This window comes from Hermetia illucens, chromosome 1 (assembly GCF_905115235.1).
Source record: "Hermetia illucens chromosome 1, iHerIll2.2.curated.20191125, whole genome shotgun sequence".
NCBI classification, from domain to species: Eukaryota; Metazoa; Arthropoda; class Insecta; order Diptera; family Stratiomyidae; genus Hermetia; species Hermetia illucens.
The window spans coordinates 68479187-68504235 of NC_051849.1; the positions used below are offsets into that span (position 1 = coordinate 68479187).

The window sequence follows — 25049 nt, forward strand, 5'->3', positions numbered from 1 at the left end:
AACTTTGAACAATATATGCCCTAGCTGTCTTCCCATATATAGGAGCATTCAACAACATTAGTATCAAAGTCATCCAGTAGGCTGTAACCAGAATAGGTTTGGTGAGGTATCTTATGCATTGGATAGTATCCATACTAAGAACCAGGATAATCGATCTGTGAGAAGAGGGATGTTTAGGTTTGGTCCTTTGATTGTTAGTGATAGATATAATTCTGCAGATATTGGACATGAGCGAGGTGCAGGTGGTGATGTGTGCCGACTATATGGTTATGTTAGTGTCAGAGATGTTTCCCTTGGTTTTGAGCGATTATGGAGGCCGCGTTCGCAAATGTGTGCGTGTGGACTGCAAGATGCTATTCGGCGTAAATCCAGTCAAAATGGAGCTGATGCTAGTCAACGGTAGCAGAATTCCACCCCAGATTGGTACTTCCCTCCAGTGAAAAGTATTTGATTGTGATGCTGGATCCTAAGTTAAATTGGATAATGAATATAGAACTGAGGATTAAGAAGCTCTGTGTAGTCTTCTATGTCTGCAAGAAGGTCTTTGTAAGGAAATGGGGTCTACGCTCGAAAATAATAATCGTTGGCACAACAATCCATATTGGATCAGGGTCTTGAAGTGTGTTAGAGCACTTCATTCAAGACCGTAACGGTACACTACAGTACACTGTAGGAGGCAATGTGGTCAGCATTACGCTCGCCCGAGATTATTACCCTGATTTGACTCAGGTACTCATTCACAGCTGAGTCGACTGGTATCCGACGTCAAATCACGATACAAATCCCACTGCCGTCAGCGAGGTTTGAACCACGAACTTCCGTACGACAGCCTTGTGCTCTAACCACTCAGCTATCCGGACACACACGTCCGAAAATGGTTCTCTGGATGTATACATTTGATTCGTCCTATCTTAACATACGATTCTATTGTGGCCGGCGCTGAGCAAGAAATACCATAGAACAATTCTTAATGGGATTCAAAGAATCACGTGTGCAGTTGTTAGTGAGGATCTCCACTCCTGCCTGGTAAATGGTACGGTGCTTTGAGGCTACAGGAGTCTGAATGTTGGACAGTGAAGCCCAGCGGCCAGGGCAAATAACATTCTAAACGAAGTATCGTGGGAATTTTGGGCATTCCTAGCGGATTATAGCACTCGCAAGTCGAGGAGTTTTGCTGTGAATTTTCCACCCAGGGCAAAATAGAAGACTAGCGGCGTGTGTCGAGGCTACGAAAGAGTGTTCATCTCCTACGGATTAAAAATAGTCCTTGGAGTCGGTACCGGAGTTTTCTCGGATACCTCGGTCTTTTGCCACAGTATTCCAAGCGGAGGTGCTGGTGATACTGGATGCCTGTCGATGGCTGGGGCATGATCCAATCTCCAAGCGTAACAAAGTCAGTGAGACCGACACTCAGGCCATTAAAGCTTTGTATTGAGTGGCGACATTCTTCTGGCTGGTGCGGCAGTGTAGGAACGTGTTGAATAGAGTGGACAACATGTCCAAAGTTATCTTATTCTGGGTTCCTAGTCATAGGAACATAAAGACTTGCCAGGCGGGCTCTGCAATCAGTGTCCCACTGGCTACTCTCAGGGGAGGAATCTTCTCACACTACTTAACAGCTGCGGACTTCAGATGGTGAACCTTCACCAACTGCTCCAAGTAGAGGAGGATTTGACTCTCTTGTAAAAAGACCCGATCGAAATGGTTTTTGGGCTAGAGACGACAAATGCATTTAAGATTAGTTCGCTTATGTTCTGTTTGAAATGTGCCAGTGCACGACCACATATTTCCAGAGTTTTTTAGAACGATTGAAATGGGGTGAACTGGGAGACTCTGCCATATTTTTCAAACAATGCTCTTTCAGACTACCATTTGTTTAGCTCAGTGAGCAATGTCTTGGTTTCTCAGCGACTTTATTCCTATAAAGATTTTGCAAAAAGTTAATTAGGTCGATGGTCAGAGACCATCCTGAGTGGCCGGAGTCCTCCAAGAGGGAAGAGTTATTTTAAAAACCTTGACGAAATTTACCGTGTAGTTCCGCTCCCAAATACTGACGGTCCACTGAAGTGTTCCGTCAAAACACGCTTGCTTGCCTTTAGTCCCTTACGTGTCATTTAACAAAACTTCACGTGACCTTAAATCGATACGTGGATCCGCATTGGAACCTGAAAATCAAACAAAAGGAGTAAACTGGATAATAAACAAAAAAAAAATAAAGGAAAGGATAAGGAGAGGCAAAATTCATGATGGATCACATCCCCAATGTTTCTCCTGCCTCAGATGTTCATAAACCGCGACCTTTGGAGTTCCCACCCTGCCTTGGTATCCTGAGACCATTAAAATGTTATTTGGAGTTTGACTGATTAAAGAGGAGGAGGGGAAAAGAGAGTCCTTAAATCAAAAGTTTTACATCGAATTCCGGCTGTTTCTCAAGTAAAGTTGATGACATTTTAGAAATTCACTGGAAAACAAGGTTTAAGTTCATCCTAGGATTGCAACATTTTGCAAATCATAAAATCATATTGAAAAGTTTGAAGGGATGGGAATAAAGAAGTTAAAATAGGTTAAATAGGTCAGCTTGGCCCTTGAAAATTTCAACACTTACGAATCACTTCGAAAGTGTTTTTATCTACATCCAACTTCTCGAAAAATAAAGCTTAGCTTCCGAAATGTTTACCCTCATCTGTTAAAACGAACGAAAGTATGTGGCCACGACAAAATTGCAAGCAAAATGGTCAATGAATTCACTTTTCATGTCATCGAGGACCTAATATCTACACCACAATGACATTTATTGGTTACTTCCCGAAGATGTGGAGAACGTCACTTATAATTACTGTTGCGAAGGTAGAAAAAGATCTGACGCAAATAGCATCAAGCCTGCTTACTACCCTATTACAAGTGTTTCAAAAACTACTGGCATCAACGATTCTGTCGTTCCTACCAAACCGTCAATTCGACTCCCGAGAAAAGCGTGAAACAATTGATTAGCTTTTCTAGGGTAAGCTTTTTTTTTCAATCTTGCCCCGTCTTTCGACCGAGCATGTCATGAAAGGCTATCGCTTAAGATTAAAAAAGTTCTAATACATATCTTGAATTTCTATATAAAAGGTCGGTTGTTTCGATTGAAATACAAAAACTTTACATCCAAAGATTAGCCTATCAAACCAGGTATCCCCAAGGAAGCCTACTAGATCCATTACTGTATCTGATGTATGTTTCCGACTGACCAATTGATGATGTTCTAGTTAGATGTATGTTCGCAAATGTTACGCTGCGTTTACTTTAAATTCAATAATTACAACTGAAGAGGCTCTATCGAGTTTGTGGAATTTTAGGAATTTCATTGATGGTTCCGGGAGCAGGTCAACCACCAAAGGCAATGAATGTTGCTGCATAGCACACTATGATCATATCAGAAATGAGGATGTTCACGATCGATCGTCGGAAAAGTTGCGAGAGTGACGTTTTTGAAGATCTAGGTCGATGAAAAGAGACTCAAAGGTCGACCGAAACAACGACGGCTTGATACGCTAGATGGTGATTTGCGAACCCCTCTCGAACGCTACCGAGCGGGCTGGAAAGTTACTCATATAGGCAAAAAAAAAACAAACATACTACATTTGTTCCAAAATTAGGTGACTACCTAACTTGGGCCTACAGAAACGATCAAATTTTGACTCGTTACCATGAACAATTCGTCCTCACTTTCAAAAACTACACTGTACTTGTATTATTCAATCATTATACTTCTGTCTAATTGCAAATAAAACCCAAAAATATAATTTTATTATAATTACAACGTGGATGGTTTTACGGCACTAACATATAGATTATTTAGTTTAAGTACAGTAGCTGACTTGCTTCTAGCAAAATATGTGCCGCACTTAAAGTAAGTTAAGCTGAAAGAGAAGATTTTTAGAATAAGACTATATTCGGCTGCTCGATGTAAAGGTGGGACTTGTGGAATTACATAGCGCAGGAACCTAAGTACATAGAGACTGTGATTTCTTTTAATACTTTCGCTATACTATTATCATATATCTGTATTCAAATGGTACATCTTTCATATTTCGAAAAAAGATACTTTCCTAGTGAAACTATTATTACTGCTTCTGAATAATAGAAAGTCATCAGGTCAATCTGAATATTAATCGATTCTCGTTTCATCGCTATTAGTTTAACTTGCCAATTCATTTATTACAAAACTGTTTGCTAATAGATATGACATACATAACAATTGCTACCAAGAGATAGTGAAATTACAACATTTCTTTGGAATTTATTCAAATTGTAAATCACTATCAAATGAAATCAGCATTTTTATTTTTTAAAACCAAATATTTGAGCACTAATTATAACACAACAATTGAAATATGTAGCTTATCTTATTATGCTATGCTTTTATAAACAATGTTGATTAGATACTGGATAATCTCAAGAGGCAGATGAATGATAGCAAATGGATATTGTAAAAATTCGTGTAAACACTTTTTTAGTAAGATAGGATCTCACTTATTTATCAATGTCAACAACTTCTTTAGTTAAATCCGCTCCTTAAGTCGAGTGTCAGTTATCGGGCTTGGCGTAACAAAAGGAAATTTATTTCAGTTGGCTTAGTTTCTTAGTTGTTACTAAATAAGAAAAAAATGAAGCGGAACTTTTTATCTTTTACAATTCAATTGTAATTGATTACTACTTATCCATGATAAATTGAACATATATTTGTAAACCTGTTGTAATGAAGACAAGCAGCTCGTCTGAAATAGTTTGCATGTATGTTTGTAGGCCTATGTTCATATGTAAGAATTGCAGTCTTCTTTTTAAGGTTTTGTGTAAAACAAAACCTTATTAAAATCGATTCAATGTCTGTCTGTCTGTTTGTCTGTCTGTCTGTCTGTCACACACATTTTTCTCCAAAACGGCTAAACCGATCCAAACGAAATTTGGTGGACAGATGGGAACTATGAAATCCCACGCATACAGCGAGTGGCATAAATTTAGGTGGAGTTTAAAGGGGGGCTCCCCATACATGCAAAGGGGGATTCAAAAATTCTTACTTTCTTACTTTCCGAAACTGACATTAGTTTTGGCATAAATTGCAAAGTGCGTGAGTAAGGAGTCAAAATGTATGCATTTGAAGTGAGACAGGACTCATTTTCGGAAACTACCCAACCCAAAAATCCGAAAAAAATCAGGGTGGTGCGCCTAGATGAAATCTAGGCCTCAAAATATGTCAGATTCCGATATCTGGTCAAATAAACTTACTAATAGCATATTACTACTTTTTAGAAATTTACTGAAAAACCCCCTTTCAATTCATCCTAGGACTTCCGGATTCTGTACCAGCATAGAGGACAATATTTCGTGTATATGCACTAAATTTCATAGAAATCAGGCAATTAACGCCAAAGTTATAGCAGTTCAAACTTAGCAATTTCGCGCGAGTTTACTGCTTCTAAAGCCATGCAAATCGGATGCTGACGTCATAATTACCCGGAATAATTGACATTCGCGTGGAATATTAAAGTCACATTTATGAAGAATCTATTTATCTGCAGCCCTTTTTAAGGTTTTGTGTAAACACTTATGTGAAATCTAATCTTCGAGAGATGTTCCATTCCGGTATCTGCTCAAAAAATTTACTAATAGTATATTATCAACTTTTAGAAATTGACTAAAAAACTCCCCTTAAGTTCATCCTAAGTGTACTAAATTTTGCACCGACATAGCAAAAGGACAGCGTCGTGCATACACATGCCAGGTTTCATAAAAATCCAACTATTAGTGTCAAAGTTATAGAAGTTCAAACTTATCAATTTCATGCTAATTAACAGCATCCTAAGCCATACAAATAAGATGCTGACGTCATAATTAACGAGAATAATTGAAATTCTAGTGAAATATTTAAATTCCATCCAAGAAGAATCTAATTCTCCCTAGCCCTTTTTTATATTTGATGCTGGTTAAATTGTTTTGATTCGCTAATAATATTAAACCCAGAGCGTGAAGCGTGTGAAGGTGACCATTATCAACACAGGGCTTTCCATCAAATGATTTATTTAAATCGCTTTCTAGAAAATAGAGGGCAATGGAATTTTTAGCTATATTACACGAAGCTGTCGTGCACTCGTCGCTTCTCACATCTTTTTCTTTTTCTTCGGCCTTCAGTTCATAAGCGGGGTCGGCTCGTGATGATCGGTTTCGTCATTTTATTGTATCAAATGCCTCATCAGGATGTAATCTGATTAATACTGGTTGTTGAATTCTCGTTAGCGTGAATTACGTGACCACACCATCGAAAACGCCTCTCTTGCAGTTTTTCCACGATCGGTGCAAATCCATATCGATCGCGGATAGTCTCATTTCAGGCGTAATCAAAACGTGTCACGCCGCCAGTGCAATGCAACATCTTCGTCCCCATTACCGCAAGACGCCGTTCATTGTCCTTTATAGTCGGCCAACACTCAGAACTATAGAGAGTGGCAGACGGACGACATTGCAGTAAATTTTAGATTTGGGACGTGCGCTGACACGTTGATCACAAAGAACACCAGTTGGGGAATGCCACTTCATCCAGGTTGCATTAATGCGTGAAATAATTTCATTACGCAGTTCTCCATTGATAGCGTTGACGCGAGATATTTAAATCGCTGAGTTCTGGCAATGGCAGTAACCTGCTCTTCGAGATACTTAAATCGCTGAGTTCTGGCAACGGAACGATTTCAATATCTCGGGTCAATGCTATAAGCCAATGGAGAACTACGTTATGCTCCTCACATAGGGAAACACAAAACCTTTTATACCTGAAGCGTCAAGCTTCCGGTTTCCCGACTTGTTTAGCGCTGGTCCTATTCGATCGCGGGGTCGGCTTCTCTGAATGGGGTTCGCCATTTCCCTCGATCGCAATCTTAGCCCAGGTGGAGTCTATTCTTTCCAGACCATGATATCTAGCGTGTCAACCAATTGATGCTTGCGTTGTAAAAATGCCGCGTTCTGAGATTGAGTTTACCGCAAAGTCTCTCATGGTGGAACTTAGATATTCTTACGGCTAATAAAATACATGGAGGTAAAAATTATGGACAAGAAGGCTTTTTTCATAGATTGTAATGAAATTACAGTAATATACTATTACTAACTTTATTTGAACAGATATTGGTGTGGAGGGTATCTCGGAGCGTAGGCACGGTATAGTGGCAACTGCCCGATATTTTGATTTTTCGGTTTGGTACGTTCTGAGAATGGGTCCGTGAAAGAAATTACTATATTCCATCGCCCATCCTCTCCCAATTTGGCATTAAATGTCAGCATTGAAAAGAATTAATCAAGAAGTTTTATTTGATATCTGACATGACTATATTTAGTGAAAAAAAATGTACACTCCCTCTTGCATGCGGGGAGAGATTGCAAGTAGAACGATGCACCTCACTGTATGCGTGAACGTTTACAGTTCCCGCCTTTTCACCAAATTCGATGCCAATCAGTGTAATCGTTTCTGACAGACAGACAGTGAATTGATTTTCATAAGGATTTGTTTTACACAAAAGTGACAATTTTTTGAAGGCGTTGGTGCAGCATGCCGCAGATATCGAAATGGTCGCAGTTCTCCTAATGAATATATCGGTCGTGCAATATCTACATATTATTATGCATAAGCATAAATCCGACTGAGAAGAATGTAGAAGTTAGAAAGCATCATAAAGATTGCTTGTAATCTAGGTGGAAGTTGGTTTTCGTCGATTGGAGTTTGTCATATGTGTCCAGGCGTTACGTATCCACAAAGTTAACCCAGTTTAAAGCACCTGTAGTATCATTTTCACCGCTCACTAATGATAGCGATATATATTTGAATTTTGGTTCCCAGTCAATTTGGAAAGAATATACTTACAATTAATATGGTAATACAATATTATTAACTTTATTGAAACTTGCGTGTGGAGAGTATTTTGGGGTCTAGATACCATGTGCGTGGACGACTATATTTATTTTTAGACATTTGGATTGGGTAATTTATGAGAAAGAGTCCTTGAAGTAACTGACCCCCACACTCTTCCCCTTTGCAACGAATGTCAAAATTAAGATCGATTTCGGAGTACTAATCGAGACCTTTCATTTGAAACCCCACAAGTCTATACTTGATAAAAACATTTCACGCAAATCTTTTCATGTATGGGGACCCCTAAAACTCTACGTGGAATCATATTACTTACCGCATGGAATGGAATTCATAGGTCCCACTTTTATATCAAATTTCGTTACAATAGTAGTAATCGTTTCTGAGATAATGGGTGCGGCAGACAGACAAACGGACGGCCAGATAGATACAGAGATGAAAACCAAAAGTCATCGCCGGTGACTTGAATGCATGGGCCACAGAACAGGGAAGTTCACTGACGATGACAATGCAAGAGGACGTCTCTTGGAGGCTTTCGTGCAGTTAGATATCATATTGGCTAATGACGTTCAGGTTAATACTTACCGGAAAGGGGGTCCGGTTCTGTGGATCTGACCTTTGTTAGTCCTTCATTAGTTCGCGATATGTCCTAGAACGTCAGTGAACAGCACGTCGAAAGCAATTGACGAGCAAACATTCATAAATGTTTGTTTGGACCAGGACACTATACGAGGTACACCCTCGGAAAGAGCCCTCCATATCACGAAATGTATCGCGTAGCGTACTTTCCCCAGTAGAAGGCCCAACTACTACTGGTGGAATAGTGAATTTTCTGGTCTTCGGTCGGCGTGTCATCGGGACAGACGACGGCTCAGAGAACAATGGGTAGGATTGATCAGGAAGTGAAGCAGCGAGCTTACAGCCCGAAGAAACTTGAAGCTGGCTATACAGCGAAGCAAGAGGGACTGCTTTAAGCAATTGTGCGCAGAGGGGATATATACCCATGGGAAAGCGCCTACAGGGTTGTGGTGGGGAGATTTAGAGGTCAGGCAGCTCCACAAATTACATATCCCGATCTCCTACTGAAAATCGTTCAGGGTTTATTTCCTCAGGAGAGCACAAGCGGTTACAGTCTACAGACACTTTTAGATGTGGGAGTAATACCCCTTATCTAGGGTCGAAAATCATAACCGATAACAGCTACGGCGATGAAATCCGCGCACTGTTCCACTCGAAACGTCTCACCATAGGGTCAAAGCTCTTACTGTACAAGACAATGATTTTGCCAGTCCTCATGTATTCCTCGGAGACTTGTGTTCTTTGCGAAAAGAATTGCGAACTCTTGGCCGTGTTCGAAAGAAGAATCCTCCGAAGAATTTTTGGCCCCCTTATGAGGATGGACGATTCTGTAGTCTACATAACGCCAAAATCTATGAGGAATACGATGACCGTCAGGTTGTGGATAAAATCCGGCTCAATAGGTTGCAGTGGGCGGGTCCTTAATCCGTATGGATGAGGATGATCCCACCCGGATAAGGGCGATATCTAGAAGAAGACGAGGCAAGCCCTGCCTGAGGTGGAACGATGGCGTAAGTCAGGACACCGGACAGCTTTTAGGGATATCGAATTGGTGGACCTCGGCGCAAAACCGGGATATTTGAAGCTCCTTATTAAGGCAGGCCTAGACCGAATACTGGATGTTGCGTCGTTGATGATGATGATGTAATAACCCTTGTAATGACGAAAGAAGTACTGGAGACTTGCGTTCGGCTGCGAGATAACAAAGCGCCTCGACGGCATACCAAACAAAACCTTTAAGCTGACTGTTAAGTCGGGACCAGACATATTCGCTTGGCATCCAAGGTTAGCATGGCCCCGACATACACTCGTAGACTGCTTATGGCTACAGTAGTGAGCTCTATACTGCTCTGCGCAGCACCAATTTAGTCTGAATTGCATATCGCATGCAATACTCAAAAGATGATCGCGGTTTATAGAAAGACCGTCTTAAGAGTGTGCTGTGGTTATAGAACCATCTCGAATCGCCTATGCAGTAGCCGGAATTATGCCGCTCGAAATTTTGGCCGATGGCACATATCTATGATGGACCCGATTCTTCCTCTGATCGGCATGTGAAAAACGCCGAAAGGGAGGAATTGTTAAGCAGGTGGCAGTAACGGGGATGGATGAAAAAGGGTCCTTGGACCCTGAGATTGATTTCCAGCATCAAGGTGTGGACGCAGAGAACGCATGGTATGATAAATTATGATCTCACAGTTTCTCACGGGACATGGTGGTTACCATATATACCTCTATAGGCTTAAACTGGACAGCTTATCCAACTGTCCCAGCTGCGATGGTATTCCAGAGCACTCGGTTAGCTGCGCCGCAGGTGCTAAATGTAAGCTTTCCATTGAGTTGTGAAAGAATGAATTTGGTGAGGCCTTCAGAATCTGCGCCGCGGTCGTGACCTGATTGTTTATGATCGCGAGGGGATGCGAGGTCTGTGACTTCTTACCACTTGGAGAATTCAAATTCGTAGCTTCCGTATTCATGTTTATGGACACCCTTAGTATAGTATAAACTACTACAGGCTCTCTCACCACAACAATTGATTGGGAGTTTCACCGGTATGGTTAGGAAGGAATCCTTGATGATAAAACTAGATCGTTTATCCTTCCATGTTTTTGTCATATCATTCGTGGATGTGAAACAGCGAAATTTTTATTAGTTGTATGAATATTGTAATGAAATTTCAAAGTGAATTTCTAAGAGTCTTTCCAATTCAATTTGATTTTATTAACATTTTATATTGAACTATTTTTCCTAGGACTCCCAATGCGAGGTTGTTACCTTCGAAACCATACAAACATACAAAGGACACAAACCAGACAGAACAGTTGTGACAAGGGAACGTCGTGATTTCACCAGTCCAGATGTTACCAAATCGCCTAGTATTGTGCGTCTTATGAGCCGCGGCAGCTCCACATCGCCGCCAAATGAAAGAACCCGCTTATCATCACACGATGTTAGCTATGAGTATCGTAACGGTTTTCTGAGTAACGGCACTAGCAAATCTGGAACACAACTGAGCTTGCGACAAAAGTCTCCGTCTCCGGGGTCAGTCAAAAAGTCTGTATTTGGAGAATTTGAAATTGAATGCCTTAAGGCTCACAATGAGTTTCGTGTTAAACATGGGGTGCCAACGTTGAAGCTGAATAAAAGGTTGTGTAGGTTTGCAGAGGAATGGGCTAAAGTGTTGGCTTCTCGTGGAAATCCTATACACAGGAGTAACTCGCCGTACGGGGAAAATATTTTTTGTGCTTGGAGCTCAGCACCTAATGGAGCAATTGTCGATGGACGGGAACCTGTTGAACATTGGTAAGATGACGGTGGATTTTTACATAAGACCATTTAATTATTTTAGAATATTTAAAACTACCTTTTTTTTCTTCCAGGTACAGTGAAGTCGACAATCATGCTTTCGGCAGAGAACCAACTACACTACGTACCGGCCACTTCACTCAAGTGGTTTGGAAGGATAGTCGTGAAATTGGTGTTGGTCAGGCCAAGAATCGTTCTGGTCAAGTTTACGTAGTTGTAAATTACGACCCACCCGGGAATTTTATTGGAAGTTTTGCAGAGAATGTTCCACCAATTGGTGGCTTTCCGCTAACTCCGCGTATTGTTATTGATCGTGTACCTGAATCACCTGAATCCTCCTTGTCATCGAGTGGTTACAGTGACGAGATGTGTGATTTCATAACAAAAATTTTGAAATATCACAATGATTATCGTAGGAAGCATGGAGTGTTAGAACTTAAGTATAATAACAGAATCTTCTTAGTAACCGGAATCGCGACTTAACATTCTCTATTTTCAGGTTAAATCCAGACCTCTGTCAATTGTCTCAGGAATGGGCTGATAAGCTCGCAAAGGAGGATCGTTTTGCATACCGTCCAAATAGTATGTACGGCGAGAATATCTATTGTTTATGGTCATCAGATCGTAATGCCAAGGCCAATCCCAAGGATGTGTGCCGCTCGTGGTATGAAGAGCATCGTGAACACAGTTACATTGTAGAACCGAAAGGTGCCTTTCGTGCTGGACAATTCACACAAATGGTATGGAAGTCAACTCAGGAATTGGGCGTAGGATTAGCAAAAACTCGCCGTGGTAAAGTAATCGTAGTTTGTAACTATCATCCGCGGGGTAATACCGTTGGTGAGTTCATGGCAAATGTACTGCGACCGCACTGAACGATATACATACGAATGTGTGTGCTTTTAAGAAGGAAACATGTAAGGACTTATATTGAAATGAAAAGGCTGTTATTTACTATTTTTTCATGTAAATTGGTCGAATTTAATACTTAAAATCAAACATTATCTAAATTTTAAAATTAAACACTTTCCAACTAGCTATAATGAATTTAAATTGCGCGCCCATTTGAGCAACGGCAGTATTAGGTGTAGTTCAAATTGTTTTACAATTTTACCTACTTAGACTAGGAACAACAAAATGAGCTTGAATATTTGAATATTGTCTAAAACTACACTCTAAGCATTTTGAGTTTGCTAATGGTGCATCGAAACATCGCCTAAGTAGCTTTTTTACCAATATAAGTGAAGTTGAGATGAAGTTGAGATTGTGGTGGGCAACAGGGTTACTTTCCTCCACTAGGTAAATAATAGCCATCGAAATTAAAATTAAGTCGAAATAGACTCGCATGCATAATAAAAATAGCATGCGGTTAGAATTGTTATTGGGAACAATTATAGTTGTCCTAAAAACAGCTCATCTCGCATGATTATGGCGGGATGTATTTCTGCATGCATTTCGGAAGTGCTTCCTCTACGTTGAATCTTAGTCAGAAATTGATAGCATCTTATTGATTTTATAATTTCCGATAATTTCCGCGGCGAAAGGTCACTGCTACCGCTTGCATCGTACATTGGGCTACATTTGTATATGTATGCGCCAGGTCCATATTTGTGGTTCAATTGAATTTTTGATATTGAATGATAAAATGTCCACCAGTTCTTGTCCAGTAGAGTACGTGTTCTGAATCTGTTTTAAAACTTTCATGGATTAATTAAATTCAAAATTTTGTTTATTACTTTTGAATTTTATTTTAGTTTTTACATAACGGGCATGTCTATATATAATCAAACATTGTTTTGGAATGAGTAACAACAGTTTTTTTCGAGCAGTGAAGGTAATTCATTGTAAACACGAATTAAAATCAGAAGAACTTGGTTCATGTGTTTTGGACGAAGTATGAAATACTTTTAGTGAAAATTTTACAGTTTGGACAAAAACTAGTACGGATATAATAAAATTCTGAACAATCTACTGTTAAATATTTTCTTTTCCATTTTTAATATTTTTACTTGTTTTGGTAGAAAAATATTGTCTTTCGCGACACGTTTTGGTAATGCGCGTCGTAAGAATTCTAAGTCCTGAGAACAAATGAACGTTTAAACAGGAGAATAAGAAAGATCTGCCATCAAATTGTATTTTGATTTGTTGATTTCTCTCTTTGTTTCTTTGAGGACGTGCATTGACTTCGTAAAAAACGTCTCTAGTTATGCTCTCTCAAATTTAGTATTGGTGAAATTTGAATATAGAAATACTAAAACTTATATAAATGAGAGATAGAAATATAAGGATACAACGTCGAGATGATTGCTAGTTCAGAATTTATTCTCCTGAGGACTCCATCAAAGTATGGAAGAAAATGCAAGACTCTATTCAATGCAAATGTAATACCAACATTTTAAGCAAAAATCTCTATATAGAATTTATAAAGCAACTAAGTTTATGATAGATTGTATTAACGCATTTCCAACTTGTATAAACGCACTTCCACTTCTCCCCGTTTACAAATCTTTTCTGCAAACATCGGAGCTCAGGGTTTCGCTAACAAATCCGCTGACATACTGCTCATGGGATAGTATTCATATTGAATGATTCGTCTGTCGATATAGTCCTTTACAAAGTACATTTTGGTATCAATATACTTTATTATGTTGGAGAATGGCCCGCTTTTGAGCATATTGTTACAGCTTCAAAAATCGCGGTAGGTCCTACCATTGCTGTTTTATATTTACCTACAGTTTGCTAAGCCAAAAAATTGCGTGATATCGTCTTAATCGTGGATAATGCAGCCCTTGTTCCCTGCCAGCTCAATGAACCAAACCATTATTAAGGTAAATTATGTACCCCTTTCTTGTGACCCGATTCTCATCCTAGTTAGCACTCGCATAGGCGATAAACGATCTTTCACTTTTTCTTGTTTATTCATTTTTGCGGCTCTCTGACCTAAAATGCTGATACTGGCTGTAGCAAACAAGAAGACTATACACAGAAGCCTTGAATTTTTAAGGGATCAAAAAGATGACGTCCGATGGACCAGCTTCTCGGTCAAGGCCGCAGATGCGTTCTGCGCATCTTCACTTAGATGTATTGCTTTTCGCTTGTATGATGACGTGATGGTGTTGAGGCACCTTTGGGTTTTATCTCCTGTATGTTTTCTTCTAGCACCGCTTGATTTCATGCTCGGGTCGCCTGCTCCAATCTATAGAGACGATTTTTAAATGAACACACTTGGATGAAAATTTGCTGACAAGAAGGTGCTGCTTATAAATAAACTCAAAACTACCGTGCTGTATAATAAAAATAAAACTAGGTACCTTTCTCCTACTACAATATATTTTAATAGTTACGTATTTCGAGAGCTACTTACTCTCTTCCTCAGTACTTAAGGTGGCTGTGGGGTGGGCTCTTTGGAGAGTGAGTTAATCCAATTTAAGTGATTGTTGGTATGGTTTTTGCAAAGCTTTTTTTTTTTGAAGATTTTGCTTAAGGTAAGGGTTTTTCTGAACTAAGCATGCGAAAACAATTATATTTCCAAGCTACAGTCTTCAGCATTTAAGCTAAGGGATAAATTAAAAACCGCATATACTGTAGTCTTCCCTGTCTTCAATTGTACATACAATTGTCCTAACGTTTCCAGTTACGTTGTTTGTGGATGCCAAGATTCCCTTTCTTTGCCATACATGAGTATTGTAGGCTGCTATCAATCAAGAACTCAGCAACACTATTATTTTGATATAACTTAGTAGTTTAATTGCCTCATTGTTGAGTTGTTTGCAACTCACCACCCCGAGTGTAGCGGCTCATTGTATTCATTGGCCCCGGTCTAATAGAATCCGCAGGGTTTCCTTTATGGAAGTGATGCTATCCGATGCAAGTCTTGCATAGCTTACTCGGTACTACTCGGTACTCTCGGTATCATCTTTCAATATTCCTATTCTGAATATTTAGTTAGTGAGCGGCGGACTCGCTTCCGCACTATGACCTTACCTATTGCCTTCCAATTGATTTCTCTAGTATAGAATTTTCCTGGTTTCCAAGCTTTGAAACTGTCCTATTTCGACTTTCTTCTTTCTTCCAAATATTCAGCACTAGTTTAGACTCCCACTGTAAAATACTCCACACTTCTTCCATTCGTGTTACATTCACGTTCAGTTCGGCCTGTCAGTTTCGCTGGAAGAGCCCGAAATGCACTTGGTGGTCAGTTGAACTGAGCGCACTATCCACGTTCCGGCAAGCCGCAACATTATTAATTCAACTCTAGACGTAGAAGCCCTTGAGACAAAAATTTGAGATATTTTGGTGTGTGAGCATTTATCAAAAATTTTCATTAGCAATAAAAATGTCTGTAAAATGTTCGTTTACATCCTAAACAAATAAGAAATCCTCGCTCACAGTCTAAACAAATATATCTGGCCGGTTGGCCGTATCACTTTTCATTCGATCACCGGCCTCCTGAACAGTCAAAGCTGACAGACCAACCGCATCCCATCCACGTTATGGCCACCGGTCAAATGCGGACTCTTCAGGCGTAACTGGCAGGCCGAACTAACCGTAAATGGCGGGCTTTAGGTTGCAGGCCGGAGCTAATCGTAGTAAATTGACACGTGAGACGATATTGCGCAGAGGGTTTCATAAATTTCTGTGCGAAGTCAAAGGAGGTGATGAATTGACTTTTCTTCTAATATTATTGGGAGGCTGTACTGCATAGACTCAAAAGGTGATTCGAAGTTTATCCCAAAGTTTGGTGTATTTTGGTCTCTGTCATCTGTTCTTATGGTTCCCAGTTATTTTAAACCATTTCTCGCCTTGGGGAGATTGAACCTTCTTTCGCTAAAGGATTCGAGATTTTATTTCTCGTTAAGTTGCGGCGTTGGATGGCTAGAGTAGTTCCACTGTATTAATCTAATTATAGAGTTCAAATGAGTTCTGAATTCCTGGACGAAGTTTGAGGTAATAAAGCGACTGCTTAACGCCTTCAAAGCTGCCTGGCTATCGTTGCAGATTAATTCATTCGCCATACAATCATCCAGATTGTTGCCCTTAGGATCGCATATATAGTACACATGCTATGTGTTACTCATATTTAAGGTATTATTTCAGTTTCAACTAGGATCATCAACTGCCTGTTAATAGTTTTCCTATGAAATCAGATCAGGAGAAAAATAATGATTCAGTTAGTACCATCTTACAAAAATTTAATGAATTGTTGGAAATGTCATGAGCCAAAGTAGTAAAATCTTATTTTTAAGACTACATTAGTTGGGTAAATTTCCTAGTATAAACCAATAGGTAAGGAGATTGAAGTGTTGCCCACCATAATCGTTGAAATCCATCTAAAATTATTTAGCAGCTTATGTCAACACGCACAGTACTTTCTACTTCTGTTTTATTTTTATATTCTTTGTATTTACGCAATGAATAATAATGAATGAAATAATGTCAAAAATACTTGAAATCATATTTATACTATTATTAATATTTCTGGAATATTAATAGCTATAAGGCATGCATTTTATATAACATATTATCATTAAAAGAAGTACTATTTGACGGTTGGAGTATATTTTAAAATTCCAATTAATATAAGTGAAAATATGAAGATGGTTGAACAATATGGATTACCTGGATACGCCTACTACATTTCCGTGTAACCGTACATGAGAAAGAATAAGTTATGTTGTGCCATTTAAGTTTTTTTATCAGTTAACAAAGAGGGAACCACGAAACTTTTCCAGTTTGCAATATTGGCGCATCGGTACTTTCATGTATTCAAAGTGTTCCAGAACACAATGTTAGATAATCAATATGAAAAATGAATAGTCCTAATCAAGCGCCTTCAATAGAATTGAACGAAATAAATCTTAAGATATGTATTAGAAAGTAAACACTATTTTTTGCATAAGCTTTACATAGAACACAAAACAATTAAAGAATTTAATCAATCAATAGCCATAAAGTAGGTTTTTATATATGTTTCACCCTTTTCACGTATTTAAGTAAACTAACCACAGATCAATGAAATTGGGTTTGCAAAACTATCCCAGGACTCCTGAAAGTGCATATTCAGTCAGCCGCATTTGAATTTACAATCATTAAAAAGAATGAAGATTTGTTATTTATCCATTGATAACGAATGAACTTAACAAAAAGACTTTGAATAAATCGCTTTCTATCTTTTGAATATCACCCTAGGTCAGCATTAATTTGGACGCTTATTAAGTGTTGTGTGCCTCAAATGCATGGCACAACCTTAGAAAGTCAGAGTCCTTTTTTCACAGCTAGATTACAGTCTCAATTTCATTGATTTACGGCAATCAGTCAACCTCAAATATGTAACTCCTCTGGATTATGTCACAATAAGAGCGAAGCGAAATAAAAGAAACAAAAAGTTACCATACACAATATATATACGTTTTGTACCATCTATATACACATCTGTTAACACCAAACCATTATATAAGGTTTACTATTTTTTTTATTACGTAATTAACCTGATAATTTGGTAGGATAGGTTCAGTCTGTGACTATTGAAACGTTTTATATGACTGTAATCCGCTGTAGTACCTCATACACACATAGAGAAACTTAAATATTTGTAGATAAACCAAAGTTAGTTCTAAAAACATCAGAAAGGGGAAATTGTGGATAAAGAATCTTGATTAAATTCGATTTCAATTACACGTGCATATATTTATATGATTACTATTATTATAATCTTAACAATCTTATACTATCTAGATTTTAGGATTATATTCTACAACATATGTATGATTACATATTATTACCTATATCGTTGCCCAGTGCATTTGAATATTATTATTCTTTCTATCGGAAAACAGTTTACATAAATTATGAATGTATTTTGTTTTATTTAACATCTGGGGATTTTTGAGAATAAAAATTATTAATCAGCAAAAAAGTAGTTTTCATTAAATTAGATCATCATATATATATAGTAAAAAAGCCCACGGACCCTCTTCCCGCCCAATCGGACCGAGGGGCGACCAACCTCAGGATGGGCGGAAGGCAATATCCAAAGGCCCGCATCACAGCGATGATGCGTTTTAACGCAAAGTGTGTGCGACCATGCGAAAATGTATTACTACATCCCGATTGTCGCAAACACTTCAGCCAATGACGCGGTGGTTCTACACTACAGAGACATGGATCTTGTATCGAAGACAGTGCGGATCAAGACTGAAATCCATTAGGTCAGATTGTTACCGGACAGGGCTCTTCGGACTATAGCACAGGTTGCAAGGATAACCGCTTTTTGCATCTCCATGTATAGTCCAGCCCTAAGATCGAGCGTTTTCAGCGCTTTATGTAAGTTCTGCGGGACTAATCCCGTCGCTGAAATTACTACTGGGACTACTTCGATCTTTTGTAGTCTCCAAGTCTGCTTCATATCGTCTGCCAAGGGGCCGTAGTTCCGGATTTTTTCGTGCTGTTTTTCAACAGTGTTCCGGTCCAACGGTACGGCTACATCGATTATAAAGCACGCTCGTTCTTCCATCAGAAGCAGAACTAAATCGGGTCTGCTATGATTAACACTGTGGTCGGTGGCAATAGTGTGATCCCACAGTAGTTTGACCCGATCATTTGCCAAGATTCTCTGCGGAGTATACTTATAGTAAGGATGGTAGGTTGCCACTAAGTTATACTTCAACGCAAGGTTTTGATGGAGAATCTTGCAGGCGGAGTTGTGACGATTGGTGTACTCGGTACTGCTCAACATCCTGCACGCAGATGTTATGTGCTGAATGGTCTCCTCTTCACAGTTGCATAACCTACAACTGGAGTTGGTGATTGAGGAGTCGTGAAGAATGTACCGTTTATAATTTTTTGTTGGGAGCGAAGAATCTTGAATTGAAGTTAGGAATGCTTCGGTCTCATAGAACAGTACACCATTAGTCAACCATTTGTTGGAGGCTTCGATGTCAATGCCCGACAACAACAAATTTTTGATATGACCTCCGTGAATGGGTTTCTCTTCCCACATGTCGATCTTCTGTTGGACTGAAGTAAAATTCGACATGGGATCCCATTCTTTGCTTCTCAAGTTCAAAGGAGATAATTTATTATCTGCCATGATAGTAGCCTGATGTATTTGGCTAGAGGATTGTTTCTCAAAGAAAAACCCTCGAAGAGAATGCACTTGATTGTAGTGCAAGGTTTAAATCAAGTACCCCCCTTCCTCCCTGATGACGTGGGATAGTGATCCTCAATTTTTCGGCAGCTCTGTTGTGCATGTTGTTGTTTGCAAGAACTACCCTTACCCGTTTATTGACAGATTCTAAATCCGTATTACTCCACTGTATAACACCGAAAGTGTATAAAAGGGCGGGAATGGCGAAGGTGTTGATGGCCATGATTTTATTTTTCCCGTACAGCTCAGTTTTAAGGACAAGATCCAGACGCCGTTTAAATTCCCCCAGCAACTTAGATTTCATAATTGCCACAGCGGGTGTTATTGCTTGCAATATGCGGAGGTATTTGTAGACGTCGTCCGAATGCATACCCTCAATTCGGATGTTATTTTGGCTGTATCCTTCGTTGTCGGTGTGTTTTCCCCGAACAATTGTTTTTATGCGACATTCTTCAAAACCCAGCTGCATGCCGATATCCCTGCTGAACTGGATGGTGATGTCCAGCAAGGAGCGAAGTTGGTTCTCGTCTTTGGCATACAATTTGATGTCGTCAATGTACATCAAATAACTTAATGTACATTTCGACAATATGCCATGCTTGACTTGGAACCCATATTTGCTTTTATGCAAAAAATGGGATAGTGGATTCAAAGCCAAACAAAACCACAGTGGGCTTAGAGAGTTGCCTTGGAAAATGCCACGCCTGATTGGTATCTCTCCTGATGTTTGTGAGGATACCGATAGCTTCGTGCTCCAATTCTTCATTACTGTTCTCAGAAGAAGAACGACATTCGGGATGATTTTATACAAGCGTAACACTTGTAGTAACCACGAATGTGATATGGAGTCAAAAGCTGATTTATAATCGATGTAGGCTGTCGAGATATTTCGTTTCTGATGGACAGCCTGCTTTACAGCTACCGTATCGATTATAATCTGTTCTTTGCAGCCTGCGCATCCTTTTTGCTCCTCAGCTATCAATTTATGAACATCAAGATGTTTTGAGAATTTCGCGAACAGAACTGAAGTGAAGACCTTGTAGATGGTAGGAAGATAAGTGATTGGTCGACATTTTGAAGGGCAAGAGGCACTCTGTTCCTTGGGGATGAGGAAAGTTACCCCCTTGGTGAAAAATTCTGGAACTAATTCAGGATCGACAATCATCTGATTAAAATGATTTGCCAATACCCTGTGAGTGCTCTGGAACTGCTTCAGCCAGAAGTTGCGAACCTTGTCAATTCCTGGCGCCTTCGAATTGCTTGCCTTTTTAAGGGCTGTTTGTACGTCGACTTCAGTTACGTCAGGTATGGTTATTTCGGGGAGGGCCTTGCACGAACGCATAAGGTGTGGGAGCCACGCTGCTTCTAAATTGCAGCGGTTGGTTTCGCTCCGAACACTTCTCCAGAAGTCTTCTGCCTGATCTAGATCGAAGTTACTTTCATGACCTGAGTTTCTGAGATTTTTATAAAATCTCATTCAGTTCTGGAAGAACAAGGTGTTGTCAGTCCTTCGCTGAAAGCTCTTTTGATACTTACGGATGCGATTGGAACATGCCGCAAGTTTCTGTTTCAACGCCTCGAGGATTTTTTTGATCGGCATATCATTGAGGAGGTGGTAGTTTCACCATTTCGTGACACGGCCAATTTTTTTCTCAACTTTTCGACTTTTCTTGATTCGAAACACCCAGAACGGTAAAGTCCTCCTGCGCATATCACTGTTATTCGCTCCAAGATGCTAATTATGAAGACCAGGCTATAAATCTCTGCCATAGAAATTTCGCGAGTCTAACGATCAGCCAAAATTCTGTCAACGGCCGCAATGGTGTTCGTAGTTGCCGAATTAAACTTTAGTTTTGGGATCTCTCGTTTAGCGTCTGGGAGAATCTCAGCATATTTAGTGAATACGACCTGGAATACGGTCAAAGCCTAATTATAAATAGGGTCAACATCCCCAGTTACTAAGCCCCTCCTGATTACTGGGTTCATGGAATGCTTTACAGCCGGAGTATTCGAGTTGCTCTTTTGGCAAGTTCGGTAAATTGTCACCGCACTCAAGTGGAACATCTTGGAAAATTTGTTGCCTAGTTGGTAGGGCAGCTCAGTACTGGTTGACGACGTTTTGTTCCGGAAATCGCGTAATGGTAGATAGAAGCAAGACCGTACGATTGCCGCCTTTCCACGCTCCAGTGGTATCGAGTCGTTGGTTGCTTTCCGTTTTACCTCCAAGTGAATGAGGGGTAGATTTACGGTAGCTTCAAGTGCCAAGTCGGCGTAGTACTCATTGCTTCAGTAATACTTAGGCAACAGTGCCTCTGAATCTTCGTTAGCGGTTTGCTGCTATTGGCAAAGTTCAGTTTCGGCCACCAGACGATGCATGCTGACATCAAAATGGGTTTTATTATAGATGTATACATCTAATGTATTCGTTTTGGTGAAAGTCCCCTGGTCTAAACTATCGCAGTCCTACAGCACCAGAGCAATATACAGGATTTCTGATATTGTTCCTGGATATGGTGCTTCTACGTTAACTTGGAGTCCAAATGTACTTCCAAATACTTGATTGTTTGCGCTAGCTGGATTTCCGTCCCTACTAAGGTGACTTTCCTAGTGAACATAACTAGTCCGGCCTTCCTAGCGTTCACTGTGAGTCCATTGTGGAGGCGGCCGACCAATATGTGGATGTTTTTCCACTATAGCATGTGAAGGATCAACAGCGGTTCGATTCCATGCTGCCTGGCCGCATCATAAATTGCCGCGAATAAGGCATAATTGAAGGCACCTTCGATATTCTTTTCGGAAATCGCCTTTTCAATTTTTGCCCTGAGTTCGTGGAGTGCTGTTTCCGTGGATTTTCCTTTCTGGTACGCGTGTTGTCTATGGTGAAGTGGCCACTTATGAATGTATGTATCTCTTATGAACCGATCTACTAGTCTGTCTAGTCCTTATATATATATTCCGAATATGTGTAACCAGGACATCCATTCCCTCTATTACTGGAATGGCACGAGTTAAATGCCCATTTTACTCACACCAGTGATACTATTTCGCACGCCAGATTCCAGCCTCTTGGTTAAGGGCTGTATGCACCTATCGGCCCCGGGATTTTGATTTTGGATGCTGCTTGGGAAGTGCAATTCAAGCAAGGTTTGGGGTTTCTTCATTGCTTTCTGTGTTCCTCTCGCTCTGAAAACGTAAATAGCCCAGCTTCTGGCTACGTTCTTTAACAAGGATCCTTCTTTCTCTCTCTTCTTTAGAGTCGTCTGTGCCTCTTTATAGCGATTCCAGCTAGCGATTAAATCACACTTCACAGTACGATTAAGAAACATCCTTATCGTTCCCCTCTGTTTTGCCAAATCCGAGTTCCACCATGGTTTTTTACCCTTCTTTGGCGTTTTGAATGGACGGACAGTTTTCTCCGAAAGCTTCTCTCAATTCCATCAATAGATTTGATGTATCTCTCAGGGATCGTGACTCGAGCGCTCAGTTCGATTTTATATGTCGCCCAATTGGTCTTTAGCGGATTCTGAAATGGAATGGGTGGAGGTGGATCTATGCCCATTATGAAATCAATGCGTCTGCGATCTGACAGTGTGATATCGTTTAGGGTAGACTAGGTATCAGTGGCCGCTCCGATCAGCCCGATTAGCACTTTGGTGCGCCGTTTTGATGCCTCAAACTCCTAAGACCGTGTCTGTTGTTATGGGACCAAGGAGGGAGAGTCCAGCCGGCTCGGATCTTCAGAGCCAGCCCGTAGCATTCACGAAAGAAAGCAGCTAGAAATCTCTGTGAGGTCCCCAAAGAATGGTTTACCCAGTGTCCGCAGTCAGAGCTGGGCAATCGTAGAGAAAGTGCATGAGGGTTTCTCTTCCTTCTCCACAGCTTCGGCAATGCGAATTGTAGGGTACGCCGAGCCTAGCGACATGGTCCTCTATAGGTCATTGCCCCGTGCAGACCGTCGTAGTCTTGAATGCATTTGCACGCGTCTGGCATAGGACCTTTCGTGATCGGGCTATGTTATAAGTGGGCCAAATTCTCTTTGACCTTGCACAGCTCGTAAGCCTTCGCGGCTCGCGGCTGTTAGGTAGTGCGAGTAGATTCGGCCTCCGACAGCCGCCAGCGGAAGACCGACTGTATTCGCCGAAGGACTGCCAAGAGCAGAGCCTTGCCTGGCCAATCCGTCAGCCCGCTCATTCCCTTCTATGTTCCTATACCCGGGAACCCAGAGGAGAGTGACCTTGAGTGCGTCGCCCAGACGATTCAGCGCGTCTCTGCATTGCCCCACCAGCCTGGAAGATGTCGTCGCTGAGTACAAGGCCTTGATGGTCGCTTGGCTGTCGGTCAGAATGGCGATGTTATGCTAGGGGCTCGAATTACGCTCCAGCCATTGACAGACTTCCAATATTGCCAGTACTTCCGCCTGAAATACACTGGCGAAACCTGGGAGACCATACGACTTGGATACACTGTGTGTATTCGAGAAAACCCCCGCGCCGACTCCAGAGCCCATCTTTGATCCGTCCGTAAAGAATACTCTGTTATAACCTTGCAACACGCCGCCGGTCTTCCACTTTGCCCTGGTTGGAAAGGTCAAAGCAAAATTTCTCGTAAAGTTCAGCTTGCGTGTGGCATAGTCCGTCGGGAATGCCCAGATTTCCCGAGTTACGTCATCTAGAATGTTGTTGTGGCCGTAGGATTTCACTGCCCAGAATCCGGACTCACGTAGTCTGACGGCACTGCACGCTGCAACGTATTTAATGTGGAGGTCTAGGGGGAGGAGATGCAGGAGTACATTGAGAGCATCTGCCGGGCAGGAATGCAGAGCCCCAGTGGCACCTGCACACGCGGTTCTTTGAATCCTATTAAGCTTCATCCTATTGTATTTTTTCTTTAGTGCCTGTCACCATACAATAGAGCCGTACGTTAAGATCGGACGCACTACAGCGGTGTACATCCAGAGAACCATCCTCGGTCGGAGATCCCATTTCTTTGGAAAGGTTTTCTTGTAGGCATAGAAGGCTATGCAGGCTTTCTTAACCTTCAGTTCTTTGTTCAATCTCCAATTCAGCTTTGGATACAGGATTACACCCAGATGCTTTACATTAGAGGAAAGAACTAATCTTTGTTCATTCAGCCGTGGTAGATGGAATTCAGGCATCCTTGTCTTGGTGGTGAATAGCATCAGTTGCGTTTTGGTTGGGTTTATGCTGAATCCGCATCTTGCGCCCCACAGACACATCTTTCGCAAGGCTCCTTCCATGATGTCGCTCATAATGGACAGAAACATCCCTGATACTAATATCACCATGTCGTCGGCATACGCCATCACCTTCGCCCGCTGTTGTCCAATGCACGTAAAATTTTGTCTATTACTATTAATCAGACCACTAGTGAGATGGCATCACCCTGGCACGTGCCTCTGTTCACAGCTCTGGTCAAGTGGTTGCCTCCCAGATCCGACTGGATTATCCTGGTACTTAGCACGGATATAATCCAATACGTAAGATATCCCTCCAATCCAATACCGGTCAAGGCTTCCTTGATGGCATGTTAAAAGCTCCCTCTATATCCAAGGAGGCAGCTAGGGTATACTGCTTATACTGCAGCGACCGCTCAACCGTGCCAATT

General features: G+C 40.8%; 1 protein-coding gene across 1 annotated transcript in view; it reads left to right on the forward strand.

The window, feature by feature from the left end:
* The window catches only part of LOC119650420, a 212094-nt gene extending 193900 nt beyond the window's left edge, over positions 1-18194 (forward strand). The window contains exons 3-5 of the mRNA XM_038053231.1: positions 10725-11275; positions 11353-11718; positions 11778-18194. Of these exons, the coding sequence (XP_037909159.1) occupies positions 10725-11275; positions 11353-11718; positions 11778-12153 (1293 nt within the window). The 3' untranslated portion in view covers positions 12154-18194. The remainder of the gene's footprint in view (positions 1-10724; positions 11276-11352; positions 11719-11777) is intronic.
* Positions 18195-25049: the final 6855 nt, after the last annotated feature.